The sequence below is a fragment of the Gastrolobium bilobum genome, unplaced genomic scaffold (genome assembly GCF_033153095.1).
Source record: "Gastrolobium bilobum isolate Gb01-03AN ecotype WA unplaced genomic scaffold, APGP_CSIRO_Gbil_v1 utg3209, whole genome shotgun sequence".
NCBI lineage: Eukaryota > Viridiplantae > Streptophyta > Magnoliopsida > Fabales > Fabaceae > Gastrolobium > Gastrolobium bilobum.
The window spans coordinates 54,309-74,856 of NW_026899772.1; the positions used below are offsets into that span (position 1 = coordinate 54,309).

At 35.1% G+C, this 20,548-nt stretch overlaps 1 protein-coding gene across 1 annotated transcript; it reads right to left on the reverse strand.

Annotated features, from left to right (window-relative positions):
* Window positions 1–10,062: 10,062 nt before the first annotated feature.
* On the reverse strand, window positions 10,063–19,518 carry LOC133293304 (aspartyl protease family protein At5g10770-like). The gene is made up of 4 exons (XM_061491851.1): window positions 19,390–19,518; window positions 12,429–12,516; window positions 11,813–12,229; window positions 10,063–10,862 (listed from the first exon to the last, which is right to left on the reverse strand). Exons 1-4 carry the CDS (start codon window positions 19,516–19,518, stop codon window positions 10,063–10,065), a joined length of 1,434 nt encoding a protein of 477 aa, XP_061347835.1.
* Between the last annotated feature and the right edge of the window lie 1,030 nt (window positions 19,519–20,548).

Genomic DNA, 20,548 nt, shown 5'->3' on the forward strand with positions numbered 1-20,548 from the left:
TCCAAAGATTAAAAAAATTTGGTCTGATCTTTTGAGGCCAAATTTGATAAATGATTTCTTTGATACTGATTTAGATTCTTAGCTTTCCTTGAATATTCAAAATATATCTATTTTGTGCTTTGATGCCCCCTGGTCGTTGGTTTTTACTGTTACTGTTTGGTTAGCTTGGCGGTGGAGAAACAATCAGGTGCATGGTGTGGAAAATAATAGGAAAGCATACAAGGTGCAGTCCGTAGAAAGTCTGGTTCGTGAGTATACACAAGCATGGATAACTTCTAAGAGAAAAAAGCTGACCAAGAACTACATTTCTGTTCCTATTAGATGGTTACCTCCGGACACAGGTTAGGTGAAATTTAACACGGATGGTGCAGTCAGGAGTGATGTCAGGGGTGCTGCTTATGAAGGAATTATAAGAGATGAAAATGGTTTTTGGATAGAAAGGTTTGCTTACTATATTGACCATTGTTCAGCTTTTGTTGCAGAATTATGGGGCGTCCTCAAGGGTCTTGAACTTGCTTGGACTAGAGGTTGGAGACGCTGCATCCTAGAAAGTGATTCAAGCTCAGTTATCACTTTGCTCTCCAGCAGTGGAAGAGCAGCTCGAGAGTCTCGCTTAGTGACTCAGATTCGAGCATGGTTACAAAAGAATTGGAAAGTTCACCTGGTTCATATTTTTAGAGAAGGAAATGGTTGTGCAATTTAAATATCCTTTAGACTATCAGTGTTGAGAATAATTTTTGTGTTTTTTCAAACCCTCCCTCTGGTATTTGGCCTTTGTATTGGGCTGATTTGTCTCTGTCTTGTAATTTCAGAACGATTTTATTGAATTGATCTCTTTGGGGTGTTGTTGTTAACCCCCTTAGATTACCAAAAAAAAAAATTTATAAATGAGATTTACATATAATAGGAGAAAAAAAAGATGTGGGATCCACCTTCACTTTGTGTGTGTAAGAAACTTGTTTGTCTTATGCAACATAAAATAAATATAACCCTTTTAATATTTACATGCACCATGAATCATGTTGGAGATTACGCACATTGCATTTGTTCTTTTTATTGTAGCTGCTGTTATTTGATTTGTTTATGTTAAATATCAAGAAGCAGTGGATAGAACCCAGACTTGAGATATATATTCTTTTTCATTTTTCAGATTGCAACTGAGTGTAATTTGAGATAAAATTCAAAAAATCATTTGATAATTTTATAATAATTGTTGTTAAATTCTCCCTTATTAAATTGTTAGTAGGTTGTATTTTGATATTTTAAAATATTAAGTATTGCATATGAATTTATATATACTTATCCAGCTCAATCATTAACTCTTTGATTGAATCAGTAATGCATTGATTCGATATTCCCACCGAGTTGATTAAATCTTATAATATTGGGATAACTGATGACTTTTGATGGATAATGGGAAACTCGTGAAGAGAAATGGCGTAATATTGATTATTACTTGATAATTTAATATTTTATTTTGAAATTTAATGAATATTTACAAGAAACGTATATGCAAAATTGATCAATATAAATTAGAAATTCAGAATATAATATTATCATATCTCGGTTAATACTCTAATATATATGACTTGCTTCTTTTTTTTTTACAGAAGTTGAAGATGTCATTCACAGATTTATATTAATTTTTTAATATCATCTACCAGAAGTGGTGAACGACATCCACCAATAAGAATAGCAGATTATGTGGTGACCAACGGCTTTAGTAAATGATGAGATTATTTTTGTTTTAAATTTTTTAAATATGTTTAATTATTATAAAATTATAATGTAAAGGGAGTATCGATGTCCCAAATTGTTGTTCCCACAGGGAAAGTTTATAAAAGAGACAACAGAAGTTAGTGCATAGGAAGATTTGGAATGGTGTTCATGGATAGATCACGAGCAAGTTTCTGTCAGAAATCTGAAGCAAAGATTAAAAATAAAGTGCAACAAATTAAATTGCAGAATATTAAATGTTTCTAAGTTTCTTTTGTTAACAAACACTTGAACAACTGAGATCAAGACCAACACAATTTAATTCAAATAGAATATAATAAAGAAAACTGGCTCGCACGTATGTTCCCCAAATCCAGAGTCTATGAGCTAACCAAGCACCTTAAAGCAGTAACATATTGTTACTCAGGTTTGCTTATGACTTAGCACAGATTCCCTCCCAGAAATTCCATCTCATAGATTCCTCTCATAAGGTTGAATTGCAAGAGCGAATTGAAGATCAACTATCATTTAATGAGTATATGTTATCCTCTATTTCTAGAGTGACTTGAGAGTAAAGCTAAAGTGGTAGTACTACAACACGTAACCTAAGATTGGGTTTCAAAAATTGCTCTTTTTTGAGAGCCAACTCTTAAAATGACTGAGTGAGTTCAATCATTTCAACAAAATAAAATTAGAATCAGATCCATAATCTATTACTAAAAGATGCTTGAATTAAAATATTAAAACTTTAAAATGTACTTGTACATTCCAACCATAAAAAAACTTAGCCCATGTTATATAGCATCTCTAAGTTCAAAATAGAGAAACGAGAGGAACATAACAAAAACATTAATAAACTTTTCCTATTACAATTCCTGAGTTGATGAAATGAAACGAAAACACAAACAAAAATGTTCCATAAAAATGTAAAAATGGAGCTTGTCAATGGCAGAATTATGGTGAAGGAAAAAGATGAAGAATGTGTATTCCTTTTCAGCTTACCCTTTCTCTCATTTATATCCTCTCCTATCTATTTAGCGATTCATGTTTTCCTTGATCAATGCTCCCCAGTCGCCATGTCACCATATTTTCTTCTCTTTTTCTTATTTTTCCTCCGGTTCATCTTCTGTTTGTATATCCCTATTTGTAACCATTTTCTTATCACTTTTTTGTATGGTCCTTTTTTTTGTAGGTTTTTCCCTTATTTTTTTAGTAAACTGATTTACTTAGGCTTCTTCCTTGATTTTTAATTCATTTTTTTGTATTTTCCTATAAAATATAAAAGTGAACAAATCATAAGCCCGAGTTAGCCTTTTGAGACTTAGCAATATTTTTCACCAACACAGCTCAATTCCTATAATGTTATTTGCTCCAACCTAGAATTGTTCAAAAGTGACATTTCAGCTTACATCAATACAAATTCAATTAAATAAAGATGTTAAACAAGAGAATTAATCAAAAATTAAACTAAGATAGATCTCCAAATTGAGATCTATCAAGTATTATCATTCCAATAAACAAGAGGAACGAGTCCATATATGATGGAGCTTTACATTCTGGAGATTCAATTCCATATATTGAGCATGCAGGGCGGCTGATAAGAGTACTTATAACTGCATATACTTGTTTGTAATTAAAATGATAAGCCTTTTTTATACTTAGAGTAAAATATACTTATTGTTTTATGTTTCATATTACGCAACAAGCAGATGGGGTCATAGACCCATTCGCTCTGGATTGGCTGGTGTACAAGCATACACCCTCATGTGAAGATGACCGTGAGAGATGGATAAATTAAAGGTCCAAGGCAATAGTTGTGAGTATTATTGAACATTTACAATTAATATTTATATACTTCGAAAGATGATTAGTTTAAATTCAATTGACTTTAACATCACATACTTTCTATGTAAATTGTAGGATGATTTTATCAGAAAGAGGGAAGAGAGAGATAGTCAGGTCACTCTAGGAAAGAATTCTAGTAACGCAATGTTAGATAATGACTTATATGTGTAGGCGGCTAGTGGGATGAATCGCAAAGGATAGATATACGGTTTAGGTACGCACGCAGTAGCATACAAGCAATCTCAATTCTCCAACAGGCCACCACATGTATTGTCCTATCAAGAGCATGATAGGATGCATGAATTGGTTACGCAGCTGCAGGACATGATTAAATAGCAAAAAAGTGAGATGTCATTGATGCGAGGTACGTTTGCACAAATAGCTTCATTTCAATGATGCAGAGGTGAATGGAACAGAAGGAGAATATTATGCGAAGGATTCCTGGGGCATTATTAGATGTCGAGGATGATGGTGAGACTCAATCCTCGTCTCAAAACCTAGGTGATGACCATGATCAAGAAGATCATCCAGCTGTGTAACATCCCTGTCTCGAGCCGGTTCAATTAACATACATATGATACAACAGAAACAACGGAAGACTTAACTTGCGAAAATACGAGCTAAATCTTTCTTTTTTCTTTTATCCCTTTCACATGATATTTACCATTGTATACATCCACTAGTTTACTTGTTATTTGACGGAGACGAAAATCGGACAGAGTACCGTCTGTAAATCGGACAAACGGGAATTTGAGAATCCCACTCTCAAGATATCCTGATAGACAGTTTACATCATATATGCTTTCAGAAATATCAGACATCCATATAGGACCATATACCCATCCATAGGCGCATGCATAACTTGGCTCTGTGCCACTATGTCTAACAACATGCATATTCAACAGGTAATCATATAACTGAATACTACATCGTAATATAAACATGCATGAATACACAATTGTACATGCATCAAAGCAGAAACATGTACAAAACATATACATGCCATATACAAAATAAAGGATCAGACATCATGATCCCCAAAATAATGGAATACAAAACAACATAAATATACTCCAAAATAGCAGTAGCCTACAGTTACTCAAAATCCGGTCCGTCGTAGCACCTCTAACCACGGGTCGTGTCCCTGCCTCGTGAGGGCTCACTGGGAATCTGAGAACCTGAAATGATGTCCCCAAAAAGGGGTGAGATAACAAATCTCAATAAGCTCCAGGTTTATAGAGAATTCTCCATACCCCTGGTCCCACTCCTGCATGAAAGTCAGATACAGAGTACACACATAACATCATATAACAGATATCATAACAGAACAAAACATATCTACATATATTATCAGAGGCTTACACAGTCATTCCCAAGGGAGGACCCCAAGTGGAACCAGAACATAACAAAGGTGTACATCAGTCCCGAGGGAGGACCCCAAGCAGACATCAGTGCAAAAACAAATCAATGGCCAAAGATCAATACAGAAATCACATCAGAACAAATCATATCATGTTATCAAATAGCTCTATATGAATGCATCTATACAAAGCATCAACTAGAATCATACAATCCAACCATAGTTCACCAAACATGGTGGAGCACTCAAGCAGGAAAAGACTCCTTAAACATAGAGCTTATCTTTTGAAGCTTTACCAATTTGCTCACTCGCAACACAAGTTACATATTTAGCTCCAAAGGAATCCACAAACGCTCAGTCCCTAGGCACACCTAGAGAAAGAATCCAAAACAAAACTCAATAAAATGCTACAATGTCATATAATTACAAGACATACATTTTATTGTTTACTTTCATTTCTTTTCATGTATGCCAATTCTATGCCAATTTACAAGTCAAGACCGTAATTTCTTAAACTAATTTGTTAGATCATTTAAGGATGTTTACCTTACATAGGCTCTTAGAATGACCTAACCAAGCTTCTAAAATACCTTTTACAGCACTTATCTAATATACTCAAGTAGTTCCATCACCCATAAGGCTCAAATTAGTGTTTTCATATTTTTCCCACTTGAGTCACCTTCATTCAAACTGAAGCTGGGGATGAACTATATATCGATAAATTCCAATATTTTAGTATGTTTTTTAGACTTTTTTAGCTTTCCAACCTCCCTCACGGTTTTCGTCCTTGTGAGAGTTCCACAAGTATGATTTCTCTCAAATTTTAATATGTTGTATTAGACACCTAGGGCTTTAATTCGAGTTAGAGTAAGTAATGAGAAAGATATGAATTTTTGAATTTGAACCTTTGGAATGGCCCCTGCACTACGCGAGTTTGGGCAGTCTGGACTCAAATTCACTTTGGGGACAAACCACAACACATAATCCTTTCAAATTTTAGGAAAATATAGATGACATCTCAAGCTTTAAAATGAGGTATCACGAGCCTCATTTGACCAAGGGATGAGGGAGATATCATCCTCCAAAGTCAGAGGTACATATCCAAAATTTTCAAAATTTTGGCACTCATTTTTCAATCAACTTAACTTAGTGTACAATTCATGCAACATATCCTTTCATGAATTAAACACCTTATTTTCCCTCTTGGACACAACATGGCTGAGGCATACCCTTGCTCACATATTTCTTTCTTCATGGTTGAAACGTGTATGATAGAAAACCATGGATTTTCTCAAGTCCTTATCATTTTAACTTGGTTTGTTTTACTTGAAACTCATCACAAGACATATCTAAACATAAAAATATCATACATCCATGATTTCATACATCCCTAGTCAACCCAAAACACAAGAAAACCTAAGTTTGAATCAAAGGAATCATCCATTATAAATAGATTTTCTTACCTTGGATGCTTTCTAACTCTTCAAAAGATTAATCTCCAAGCTTCAATTCAACTAGAACTCACCATTTACACCCAGTGATGAATAGTGACAGCAAGTTTCATGAAGATAGAACAAAGGATTAAGAGCCTTAAAAGATGATCTAAGGATTGGACTTTTATCACAAGACCAAAGGCTTTCCTTTTTGTAAAGGAACCTATATCTAAAAATGGCTAAATCTACAAGGTGATGAGCTTGCTTTTACTTCCATGGAGTTCCCTCCCTTCTCTGTTTTCTGCAGCGCCAATAGGAAGAAAAGAGTGCAAATGGATCGTATTTTATGAGGGTACTTAAGTGACCTAGCATTTTAATTAGTTGGTTATTTTTTTTACCTATTTAATTAACACTACTTACACTTATACTTAAACCCCAAAACATAACTTAATAAATATAATATTTTTAGTCCTAAAATGACTTGCTTGGCATAAATTAAATTTTCTTATTTTTGAGTTCTACCGATAAATTTCACATCAGTGAAAAATACCCCGCAAAAGTCATTGTTCATGACCTAGTCATGATTACAGACAAAACACTCGAAATCATGTTCTGAATCTAATTATGATATTTAAATCCTTAAATTAAATCTCTAATTAAGATTTACCAGTTGGGGTCATTATATTCACCCCACCTTTTAAGGATTTTGTCCACAAAATCACACATATAACATAACACATACCTGACGTCAAACTCAGGATAACGCTGGAGAATATTATTCTCCCACTCCTAAGTAGCATCCTCAGGAGTCAAACCTTCCCATTGTACCTTGACCATGGGAATAACCCTGTTCCTCAATACTTTCTCATCGCGAGCGTATTGATTTTCAACATAAAACAATTACAATAATTTTCGACCGAATTTTATTGGTTTTTCGTCGAAATTTTTTTACGAAATTTCATTGATTTTTTGTCAAAAAAAAATTTATGCAACTTTTCAATGGAAATATATTTCGTCGAAATTTTCGATGAAATTCATTAAATAAATTGTATTTTATGGCTGTCATTTTTCGACGGAATAATCAAACTTTCAACAAAAATTATTTTATCAAAAAAATTGCTACTAACGAAGATAAATACGACGACCTGAATCCCATTGATAATTCAGCCAAAAACTTAATTTTCAACAGAATTTTCACCATTTTTTATTGAATTTTCCCATCAAAAAAATTGACTTGAGAGTAAAAGCTAAAGAGCTAGTACTACAACACAAAACCTAAGATTGAGTTTCAAAAATTGCTTCTTTCTAGTAGCCAACTCTTAAAATGGTGTAATGAGTTCAATCATCTCATAAAAACAAAATTTGAATCAGATCCACAATCTATTATTAAAAGATGCTTGAATTGAAACATTAAAACCTGAAAAAGGTACTTGTACATTCCAACCATAAAAGACTTAGCTCATGCTATAAAGCATATATAAGTTCAAAATAGAGAAACGAGAGGAACAGAACAAAAACATTAATAAACTTTTCCTATTACAATTCTTGAACTGATGAAACGAAAATGAAAACACAAACATAAATGTTCCATAAAAGTGTAGAAATGCAACTTATCAATGGCAAGATTATGGTGAAGAAAAAAAATGAAGAACGTGTATTCCTTTTCATCCTCCCCTTTCTCTCATTTATTTCCTCTCCTCTTTATTTAGCTCCTCATGCTTTCCTTGATCAGTGGTCCCTATGTCACCATTTTCTCTCTCTTTTTCTTACTTTTCCCCCACCTCACCATACGTGTGTATATCCCACTTGTAACCGTTTTCTCTTTCCTCCAAGCTAGCAAAAATGCCTCGAAAGATTCCTTTTGTCTTTTCATTTTAACCCTTTTGCAGGGTCTTTTTTTGTAGACTTTTTCTCTTATTTTTTAAGTAGGCTGAGTCACTTAAGGGGGCGTTTGGTACGAGGAGAAATATTTTTTTATCCGAAAATCATGATTCTCGAGAATATGATGGGAAATTTTTTTTCCAAGAATGTTACTAAAAAGTTGTTTGGTAAGTCAAAAAGTTTCTTGAAAATATTAGGTTAATTTTTTTGATAATGTGTTTGTTGGTTGTAAAATATTGCTGGGAATTGGTCTGAAATTACAAAATTACCCTTCATTATGAATATTGAATCTCTTTCAACTTTATTTGACCTCAACCATCTCTCTCTAGGTTCCCTTTTTTCTTTGCCTTTTTTCCCCCTCTCTTTGTCAATCCGATATCAGGGCTGCTGGAGAGCTATTCCACACCGCCATACCCTTTCTTCTTTTAATCCAAAGAAATGTTGTAAAAAGAATGAGAATCCACTATTTGTGAACCATTGAACTCATGATTTTCTCTTTCAGATAACATAAATGAAAATGCTCTCTACCTGTCATTTGCAACTACATATATCATCACCCATCCCAATTTAATGTCTTACGGAATATGAGACCCCAAGAAAAAAAAATGAACCTGAAGTCTAAGTTCGAAGATGCAAATATGAACAAGAACTGATTTACGGTGATACCCAACTGAAAATCCCACTATAGGAGATTAAGAATTCCAGCTCATTGTTCTTCCTCTTGCAGGCTTGCCATTGTTTGAATCCTCAGATTGCTCACAACAGTCAATCCTGCCCGTGCGTGTTTAAGCAACGAAGAGCAAAAAACCACAATATCACAGGGTATTTTCGTCTAACAGAGGTGTAAATCTTTTTCCATCGCATGTGAAAAAAATATTACCATGGGTTGGATGGTATTCACAATTGGGAATCCGTCATGTTAATCAAAATTATGGAAAAATTATTTTCCCAAGATTATTTCTATTTTTCCTCCTACCAAACATGGAGGGGGGAATTTCCCCGCTCCACTTTCTCAGGGTTCCCAAAAAAATCCTCTTACCAAACAGCACCTTAGGCTTCTTCCTTGATTTTAATTAATTATTTTTTTATTTCCCTATAAAATGTAAAAGTGAACAAATCATAAGCTCAATTTAGTTTTTTGAGATTTAGCAATATTTTTCATAAACATAGCCCAATTCCTGTAGTGTTATTCGCTACAACCCAAAATTGTTCAAAAGTGATATTTCAGCTTATATCAATACAAATTCAATTAAAGAGAGATGTTATTAATCAAAAATTAAACCAAGTTAGATCTCCAGATTGAGATCTATCAAGTATTATCATGCAAATCGCAAATGTAATAGTAAAATATTATTTTTAAAATAATTATTATGAGACAATTGATTCAAGAGCATATAAGAAAATATGAATCTCACTCATTCAATAATCATAAGCGAGACAAAAGCGTACGCACTTGAAGCAGAATATTCTTACTTGGTTCATATTAAATGACCTGATCATTTAACTTTATAAATTATACAGACAAGTCATGTAATGCCAACAACATTAAGTATCATGAAAATATGAGATTTATATGTCAAAACGTAATTTATTCTTTATTTTAGTACATTAAAACATATTATTACAACCGCAATCTTTATTTCTGGTACATTGTTTGAACCTATATGCTTCTGCAAATCATCCAAACCTAATTTTTTTTCTTTTTTTGGTAACACAAACCTAAATCATTATTTAAGCTAAACTTCGTTCACCACGTCATAAGTATTTAAATATTTAATACACAATAGTTACCTTGTAGAACTTTTTTAAGAGATGGATACACAATTACTATTTGCAACCACCGTAACCAAATCCAAATTTTCCTCCTGCAACATCGTACACTATCTCTAGCGTTTTCTGTTGGAAGTTTCCAAAAAGCACACGATCTACACCTCCCGGATACGGTGCAAATGGCAAACAAACAAGGTTGGAGTTAATTGGGAAAGCAAGACCAATGGGAGGTAGATCTAAAACAAGACCATCTGCAAACAAGAAGCTCATTTTCGGAATTTTAAGTTTAAGAAGACTACCAACGTGGTAACATGTGTCGAGAATTACAAACGGTTTCGCCAACTGATAATGGGACATGGCTTTTCTGTATGCTTCTCGCAAAGTAATATAATCCTTGGTAGGTAACCTTGTAATAACAGTACCAGAATCAATGCTTGCAGTACCCTTCTGGAAAGCAATTGGAAGTTTGGTGTTGCCAAGTTTTATTCCAACAATATTAATGCTATAACTTGCTCCTAGCTGTGTGAATTTCAAGGATTTCGAAACTGGTTTAGCCTTACCGAATTTGAGAAAACCAATCTCACTTGCTTTTGATGGGAGACAGTATGAAAAAACTCTCTGATATGTGCTGGATGTTTGTTCCACAAATGATAAAAAACCCCGGTCCATTCCAAGTATGCCATCAGTGCCGGCGACGCTGACATTAGCGTTGAATTCAGCACACCCAAATATTGTGTCATCGAAAGTATCGGATCCTACACTTAACCTTTCTTTAGCAAGATATCCAGCGAGTGATGATCCATCTAAATAAGCTTCCGCGTACTCGCATGTTGAGGTAGAAGAGCAAGTTGTAAATCCTGCATTGTTTTATGATAAAGAATCAAATAACAGAGATGTTAGGTTGCAACGAGGGAAAACCACCATTTTAAAATTTTTGGGCAAAAGAATTGTCCAGATAAAGTTGATTGGATAAGTTTTTTCAAAGTAATGCAGCCAAACATGTCACATATGCTGACGGGACTAGTCCCGTCAATGATACTGTCGGACTCGTGCCACGTCAGTGCCACGTAAGCAGTCCAGTTACCGTAAAACTTCGGAAGGCCATAACTTGTGACTCGGTTATCCAAATCAGATGATTTTTTTTATTTCACATAACTTTTCGATATCTACGCAATGACACCTCATCTGACATATTTTATCTACCACAAACATAGTTTGAATTTGTAACCATTGTACCACAATCACAATAGCGTTAAAATCTAAAGAAGATCTTCAAACTATGTTTGTGGGAGATAAAATATGTCAGATGAGGTGTCATTGCGTAGATCTCGAAAAGTTATGTGAAATAAAAAAAAAATAATCTGATTTGGATACCCGAGTCGCAAGATATGACCTTCCGAAGTTTTACGGTAATTGAACTGACTACGTGGCACTGACGTGGCACGAGTCCCGTCAGTATCATTGACGGCACTAGTCCCGTTAGCATATGTGACATGTTTCGTTGCATTATTTTTAAAAAACTTATCCAATCAACTTTAACTGAACAACTCTTTTGTCGAAAAATTTTAAAATGGTGCTTTAGCTGTTGCAATGCAAGCCATAAAGAAGCTTATATATATTTTAAAGTTACCTAGTAGGTTAACGGATTGTATTACAACATTAAAAAATTGGGTTTGCAAAGTGATAGAGAATATTATAAACCATTAAAAGGTCCTCACCCAACACCTTAAGATTTTGGGTTGAATCATATATTGCGTGCATGACAGAGGGAAAAAAATCTGCATAATCTATTGAATGCATAGTTTACCTAACGTGGTATTGGTCAGACTGCATGTGTGTGAGGGACATGTAACGTTGATGTAAGTTGAAGATTTTGATGGATCAAAGATTGGATCTGCTTGCTTGTAACAACCATGGTAACTTCCAAGCTTACAAGGTTGGCATTGAGTCCATATGAGACTACTTCCTGTATCCATCACAAGCGTCAACTCCTTTTTAGGTGTTCCCAGACCCACATTTACAGCGTATTCAAAAGTATTGCTACTATCCAACTTTACTTTAACAGTATTCTCGCCATAGAGCTTGGACTGCTGCTTGAAGTTCAATCTTGTTTGGTCTCCTTCAAGGATTTGACGTACAGAAGGAGCATTTGCTTTGCCATGCTTGCTTGGAGAGCAGGGTCCATATTTGTGGAACAATTTCAGACCCTCCTCTTTGGATGAGACTACAGTTCAAACCAATCACATCTTCAAAAAAATTACTCTTGGAAAATAATTATGTAATAGAGCCTGAACTTAATTAGTTTCATGATGAAATAGGGATGTCGGGGATGAAAAATTGCATACGGTTTAGTATTGTTGATTTTGATTTGGCAGAACATTGAATTGAAACTTGTTTTTGTAGTATGAGACAATAAAGCGAACCTGTGGCAGAATGGCTGCAATTTGAGTCTGTCAGTAAAGAGCTGATTTCAACAATGTGGAAATCATTGCTTTCTGTTGGTATCTCACTCTGAAAGGCACAACTTTGGTGTATAGAATTGAGAAGAAAATGCAGAGCAAGAAAGCGAAGCAGAGAGAGAGAGAAGTTTCCCATTTTTCTTGTAGTAGTCTTCTTCTAAAGTTCTGGTGCTAATAAGTAGTACTATATATTCTTCTGAAGTTCTTGGAAGTCAGCTAAGGAGAAAATTAACGTGTGTGAACAAAAAATAAAATAAAAATAAAATAAAATCTCAAAGCCTTATCAAAGTAGCAATGAATATGTTATCAAAAAAAAAAAAAGGTAGCAATGCATATAGCAATGTCCGATATTAAAATAGTCTCAATGGAGTAAACAAAGTATTTTTTGAATAAGATAAAAGACTGCCGCTGGCGCAAATGCGTATTGACAATAAAAAAATTAATTAATTTAAACACTCCGTATGAATACCGATTAATTTCAGACCTTTTAACTAGTTTTGGATAACCACTAACGTAAATTAACGGAATACTAAAAGATTTTATTGAAAGGTTGTTGAATCGCAAATACATTTTGTGCATGTTTGGTAGGTTTTTTATGTCGTATATCAAAAATTGTATCGATTAGTAAGATATAGAAATATAATAAAAAATAATTTAAAAGTATATAATATATTTAATATCATATTGATCTAAATTTCAAAAAAGATCTAATTCGTAAAACACATAAGTTACTAAAGTGCAAATCAGTTATTCTCCTACTCATCAGTGACCAAAACTAATATTATCACTACTATATAGTGTTTTAAAATCATGTCCCACACTGGGATCGATCCCGTCGGGTCACTGACTCTCTCTCTCTCTCTCTCTCTTTCTGAGGGTTGAGGTCAGCAGTTAGACTCTAAATGCATGTTGACCCCTCTGACCCCTGAAACCCCTCCGGTTGAGCTCGTGACTCCCGGGTCAGAGGGGCCACTACATTTAAAAAGAAAAAAAAATTACAACACGAAAAGACGTCTTTTGATTTGTAAAAAAATGAAACAAAAACAAAACATAACAAAAATTCATTGCTGCCTAGATCTAGAACTAGATCTAAAATCTTAATCGTTCTTTTTCTTCTCTTCCGATCTTCTCTCCGTAACCCAGACCCAGTCTCCCGGATCCGGTGATATCCTCCGTCATGGTGGTGGTTCCTCCTATCATCTCCGGTCTTCTCTCTCCCTCTCCTTTGCCTTGTTAGTTCTACTCTCTCGCGTTGATTCGTTGCGCTGTAGGTGCGTGAGAAGGACAATAAGAGCCTGAGTTTGATGATATAACTTTTATTAACTTCATTAGAATATGTGTTTTATACTTTGATAGTTTGATACTTTCATTAGCTTGTGTAATATTGACTTATGGATTTAATTGATTGAATTATATTAAGTATATTTTGAATCTTTGATAATTGATAGTTTGGGTTTTTTGAATTTTTCACATGGGATATATATTTGTAGTTTTTAATGTATAAAATTGGGTCAGCGAAGTGACCCCATGACCCTTCGGTTGAATCCATGACCCTGTGATCCCTGACCTCGGTCGAGTCGATGGTCAGGCCGAGTTTTTAAACACTGCTACTATATATATCACTATCAGCATTTATCAGTGACATAACTAATCTATGATTCTCTTCATTGGTGTAGTTGTTTGACTCATCTCTCATTTCTTATTCAACAATCTGAGGTCATTTTTCCTTATCATTCTTATTGGTAATTATTGGTGTGGAAGTAACACCCTTGATAAAGGAAAGTGCATGTCGTCAACAAATAATACAAGATTGTGAGTCCAGATATCGTTCCCACTAAAATGATTTACAAAACGTGATTACTCAAGTAAAGAAATTAGAAAAGGAACAATCGTTATTGATGGTTTTGTAAAATAAGAGACAATTAAAGTAACTACCCACTAAATTGAAGAAAACAGCAAACTAAATTAATTGATTAAAGTGATGGATGTGAAATAGGTTAGGGTTAATTTCCCTAATACGGAAATACTGTAAAGATGCTATAACATAGACTCTATCAATTTCCAATTAATAACCGAACACAGGGACTCTCGCCAACTTTACATATATACCCAATAAATAAATTTCAAATCTCTATGGCCAAATTAATTACTGAATTCATTAAGTTCAAGTTCTAAGGCTATATGGTGTGAATGATCTCCTTACTCACAACTTCATTAAGTTATTATTTTTAACCTAATTAATCCGCACTACTCAACAAGGGTCTGGATTCGCAAACCTCTTGGCCCCAGCCTCCTCGTATATATATATATATATATATATATATATATATATATATATATATATATATATATATATATCGACTTGCACATATGAATGGAATAAGCATACTCATTGAATAACTAATTAAAAATTAACAAAAGTCTTCACTTAGACATCCGTTACAGCATTACAACATAGGTACTCTATCACCAAATCTAAAAACTATTTAGCTCATGATGGAAACAAAGAAAGAAGAAAGAAAAGGAAAAGAAAACATTAAGACATTTTATAAAACTAAATAATGATGCATCAAAACTCTGTTGCTACTAAGTTCCTCCTCAGAGATGCTATAGCAAGACACTACTCTGACTTCAACTTCCAAGGACTTCTTCCTCTCTCTAAACGTATATGTGGAACTACCTTCAGTCTTCTGAGGCATGCTTGAGTTCGTGGTGAAGTCCTCCTTAAAAAGGAAAAATGGGTGGTTATTTGGGTCTCAAGTTAAGTGAAATTCCTTAAGTTTTGCTAATGCAACTTTATTTTATCCCAACTTTTTCTTCTTTTGGCTTAGGTTGTTATCTTATTTATTTAATCTGAAATGTAGTTTAATCTTCAAAAATGTATTTATCCCTTGCTTAATGGTGAGTTTTCCTTTGTTGGAAACTTTAATTAACTTTTGAAATTTGAATTTGAGTTGTTCCCTCATCCTTGCTGTCATGTCGTCCCTATTGCTGTATCTTTATTTTTCTCTTCAATTTTTCTGCTACAACACTCGAGCATCAACTTTTCATGCAAAGTAAAATCACTTAGCAAGTTATCTATTCTTCCGCAAAATCAAGGATATTTATCTTATTTTTCATATTTAGTCATCTCAAAGAACTTAATCATGAATATGCAATATACCAAATTAACTCTCTTTTAGGAGAGTTAACAGCAATATCATTTCATTTATTAGTAGATATTTTTCAGATTGATTTTTGAATTTAAATCACAAATCAAATCTTTATTCTTTTTTCTTATTAATAATTTTTTTTTTGAATTTAAATCACAAATTAAATTTTTATTATTTTTTTTATTAAAAATTATAAATTTACGATGCATTATCATATTATTCGATATAACCCTTTTTCCGATATGTGTAATTTTGCTTGTGAATCGTATCATATCGTACGATGCTTGTAAGTTCGTAACTATATTTTATTTCAGTTTCTTGGAGGTGATTCTTGCATTCTCTTCTTGCTCCTGATTGAAGTTGTTAATTTTAATTATCACTCGTGCTTTTTTGTTAGGATTTTTCATTTGTTTCCAAATCTACTCTCTTGGTTAATCATAAATTTTTCTTTACAATTGATTTTGCTACAAATTAGTCTAGTTAAGTTTTGGAAAAGTTGCTTTTTTCCGTACAGTAAAACTAGCAGTATACTGACTGCCCGATCGTATTAATGTAGAAATCTTTTTTATATATTTTTTATATTTTTAAATAATTAATTAATAATGATAGTTTTAAACAATAAAAATTAAAGACAGACTTCAAGTAGTTTGCATCTAATCAAGCCACTTTTCCATTTCATATATATAATAAAATAATTTCATATATTAGATGCAATTTGAATGTAAGACTTATTTTAATTTTTTTCTCTCTCTGTTATTCTCTCTCCCCTCGCTTCCATGCATGTACAGGAGATTGTTTTTCTGTTATGGAACATGAGAAAAATAATCCCCATAGAATAAAGTGAGACAAAATATTCTAATAAAGTTTACCCTACTAAATATATTGTAATTAAAGGGTCCCCCCAACCATGCCAAATGTCTCAACCATAATGATGTTGAGTAAAATAGAGGAAGTGGACGTTGAAAGTCAATGTTGGACTAATTTCAAGTCCGACAAAGTGACTAAGTGCGCCATGAAAGAATGCAACGGGGCACACGGCAATATTGAGATCAGTAAGGACCGTTTTTAATATTTACATGCACCATGATTCCATGAATCAAGATAGAGATCATGCGCATTTCATTTGTTATTTTTATTGCAGCTACTATTATTTGATTTGTTACCTGAAATATCTTATGAATTATGCAATTAATCATTTATCAATCTAAATGAATAAATGGATTATACTTTACTATTAACAAAGAAAGGAAGAATGGGGGAACTGCATCTTTCTATCTTTTCCGTCGTATCATATAATCATGGGGAAACTGCATAATTTACTGAAGTCTGCTCTGTGCCCGATCATACAAGGGACTCTAATGATTTTTCTCTTGCTAATCCAAAGATGATAAATTGAATGAAAGTCATAAATACATACATACATCATTGCATAGGTTATATCCCTATGGACCCACTTCCAAGAGTTGTATCTGTTGGGAACTTGGTTCCCTCTACCCGGCTAAAAGTCTTTTCGCGGAAGTCAATCAACAAGATCCTGGATCTCGAATCTCAACAATCCTACCTCAGCCTGAACTTCACAAGGTCGGGCAGCGCAACGGAAAAACAAAAATATAAAGGGAAGAGAGAGAAAGAGAACACAAGCAGTTTTAACGTGGAAAAATTTTCTCCAATGAAGAAGTAAAAACTCACGAGACCTAGTCCAGTTCAAACATCCACTATGAAAATAATGGGTACAAAGAATCAAGACTCACCAAAGTGGTGGTTAACTCAACCTCTCCAACAATGGTGATAATCAAACTTCCCTAGAGATATTTCACTCAAACTCTCTCTAGAGATCTCTCAAAATACAAAGTTGAAAGTTTTGCTCACAAATCTCTCAAAATAATTTTTCTCATTCTTCTAACCTAGCCTCCACCCACAACTAATGAAAATATATAGGAGGTGGATTCTAGGGTTAGAGTTTTTAGGAAACCCCTCAATGGGCTTGGGCTTAGCATTGAAGGAGGAAGTCCAACAAATCTCTCCTTCCGACTTCAATGCGTTGGTTGCAGCATCAACCCGGCTCCTTCACAGCAGTCTTCAAATTTCCTTGTTGGAACCGGCTTTGTCATCATGTCGGACCAATTTTGGTCAGTGTGCACTTTGACGAGTTTGAGCTCTCCACCTTTCACCACATCCCGGATCCAGTGATACCTCACATTAATGTGCTTGGTGCGGGAGTGATAGGTCGAATTCTTCGCAAGATGAATTGCGCTTTGATTGTCACATCCTAGCTCGTATTTGTCTTGATCATGACCGAGTTCCATGAGGAACTTCATCCACGGCATCTCTTTGCTTGCCTCAGTAGCGACAATGTACTCAGCCTCGGTTATCGATACTGCAACACACTTCTTAAGTCTTGATTGCCAAGAGACAACTCCTCTGGCAAATCTCATCATGTATCCCTTCATCGACTTCCTGGAGTCGGAATCTCCTCCTAAATCAGCATCTGAGTAGCCTTGCAACTCGGCTTTGCCTTCTCCAAATTGAAGGTATAAGTTGGTCGTACCTCGGAGGTACTTGAAGATCCACTTCACTGCTTATCAGTGCTCTTGTCCAGGGTTTGACATATATCGGCTCACTATTCTAATAGCATATGTCAAGTCGGGTCTAGTGAAAACCATTGCATTCATCAAGCTTCCGACAACGGATTGGTACGAGATCTTCAACATCTCGTCTTTGTCTTCATCAGATCTCGAACATTGCTTTTGGTTCAGCTTTATGTGTTCGGCTAAGGGGTGCTCACTGTTTTGGCTTTGTCCATGCTGAATCTATTTAGACTCTTCTCAATATTTGACTCAGCCACAGTAGCTTCTTTTTTCTATCTCAGATGATCTTGATTTCAAGAATTTTCTTTGTAAGGCCGAGTTCCTTCATTGCGAAGGACGAGCTCAAAGCCTTCTTCAGGGCGGCTATCCTTGATTTGTCTTTCCCTACAATAAGCATGTCGTCAACATATAATAACATTCTGCGACCTCATACCTCTTCACAAATACGCAGTGGCCGGCCTCTGTCTTCTCAAATTTGTGATCAGTCATGAATGATTTAAACTTCTTATACCACTTCTTATAAGTTGTGATCAGTCATGAATGATTTAAACTTCTTATAAGTTGGTCGTACCTCGGAGGTACTTGAAGATCCACTTCACTGCTTACCAGTGCTCTTGTCCAGGGTTTGACATATATCGGCTCACCATTCTAATAGCATATGCCAAGTCGGGTCTAGTGCAAACCATTGCATTCATCAAGCTTCCGACAGCGGATTGGTACGAGATCTTCAACATCTCGTCTTTGTCTTCATCAGATCTCGAACATTGCTTATGGTTCAGCTTTATGTGTTCGCCTAAGGGGTGCTCACTATTTTGGCTTTGTCCATCCAGAATCTCTTTAGAATCTTCTCAATATTTGACTCAGCCACAGTAGCTTCTTTTGTCTATCTCGGATGATCTTGATTTCAAGAATTTTCTTGGTAAGGCCGAGTTCCTTCATTGCGAAGGACGAGCTCAAAGCCTTCTTCTGGGCGGCTATCCTCGATTTGTCTTTCCCTACAATAAGCATGTCGTCAACATATAATAACAAAATCAGAAAATCTGCGACCTCATACCTCTTCACAAATACGCAGTGGCCGGCCTCTGTCATCTCAAACTTGTGATCAGTTATGAATGATTTAAACTTCTTATACCACTGCCGAGGTGCTTACTTCAAGCCATATAGGCTCTTCTTCAACCGACATACTAAGTCTTCTTGGTCTAGAGCTCGGAACCCCTTAGGTTGCTCCACATATATCTCTTCTTCTAAGTCACCAAGAAGAAATATTGCCTTCACATCCATTTGTTCTACCTCGAGGTCCATCAAAGCCGCCATAGCTAACACGGTTCGGACCGAGGTCATTTTCACCACAGGAGAAATTTTTTTCTCAAAATCAACTCATTTCTTCTGATTGCAACCTTTCACAACAATCCGGGCTTTGTATCTCGGCTTATGCCCGTTCTCTTCATTTTTAATCTTGTAGACCCATTTATTTTTCAGAGCTCGTCTTCCTTCAGGCAACTCGGTCAACTCATAAGTATGATTCTTATGCAAAGACTTTATCTCGTCTTGCACTGCCTTTTCCCATTCTTCTTTCTCTGAGCTCGTCACAGCATCATCGTAACTCTGAGGCTCACCATCTTCAGCAGCAACGGTGTATTCTTCATATGGGTATCTTGTAGAGGGTTTTCTTTCTCGAGTTGGATATCTTGGCTATTCTTCAGCTTGAGAACTCGGTTCATCATTCTCATCCCGGATCTCATCATCAACTCGGACCTCAGTATCTTGGTCATCATCAGCTTGTTGCTGGTCATCATTTTCTTGATTTTCTCCCCTTGCTTCAGCTCGGATAGGAGGAATGGATTCTTCACGTCTGACATTAACCCAGACTTTGGGCTTCGAGATGTCATGAATGGTCTCATCTTCATGAAAGATCACATCTTGGCTTCTCACTATCTTTTTATTGATTGGATCCCAAAGTCAGAACCAGAACTCACATCTCGGTGAATGCATTCTTTTGTCTTTGCATCGAGTTTTTCCCTTTCATCTTTAGGGATATGCACGAAAGCGCAGTATCCAAACACCTTCAGTTGATTATAGGCAACCTTTCCGATCTGTCCAGACTTCTTCTGGAATTTCTCCTTCAAGTGGTCGTGATGGTGAGAGGTTGATCAAATCAACAACAGTTCTGATGGCTTCTCCCAAGAATGATTTCGGCAATCCAACATTGGATAGCATACTTCGGACCTTCTCTTCAATAGTCCAGTTTATCCTCTTAGCAAGTTCATTCAACTGTGGAGTCTTGGGAGGCGTCTTCTCAAGTCGAATCATAGCCGCTCTGCAGTATGCATCAAAAGAGCCGCAA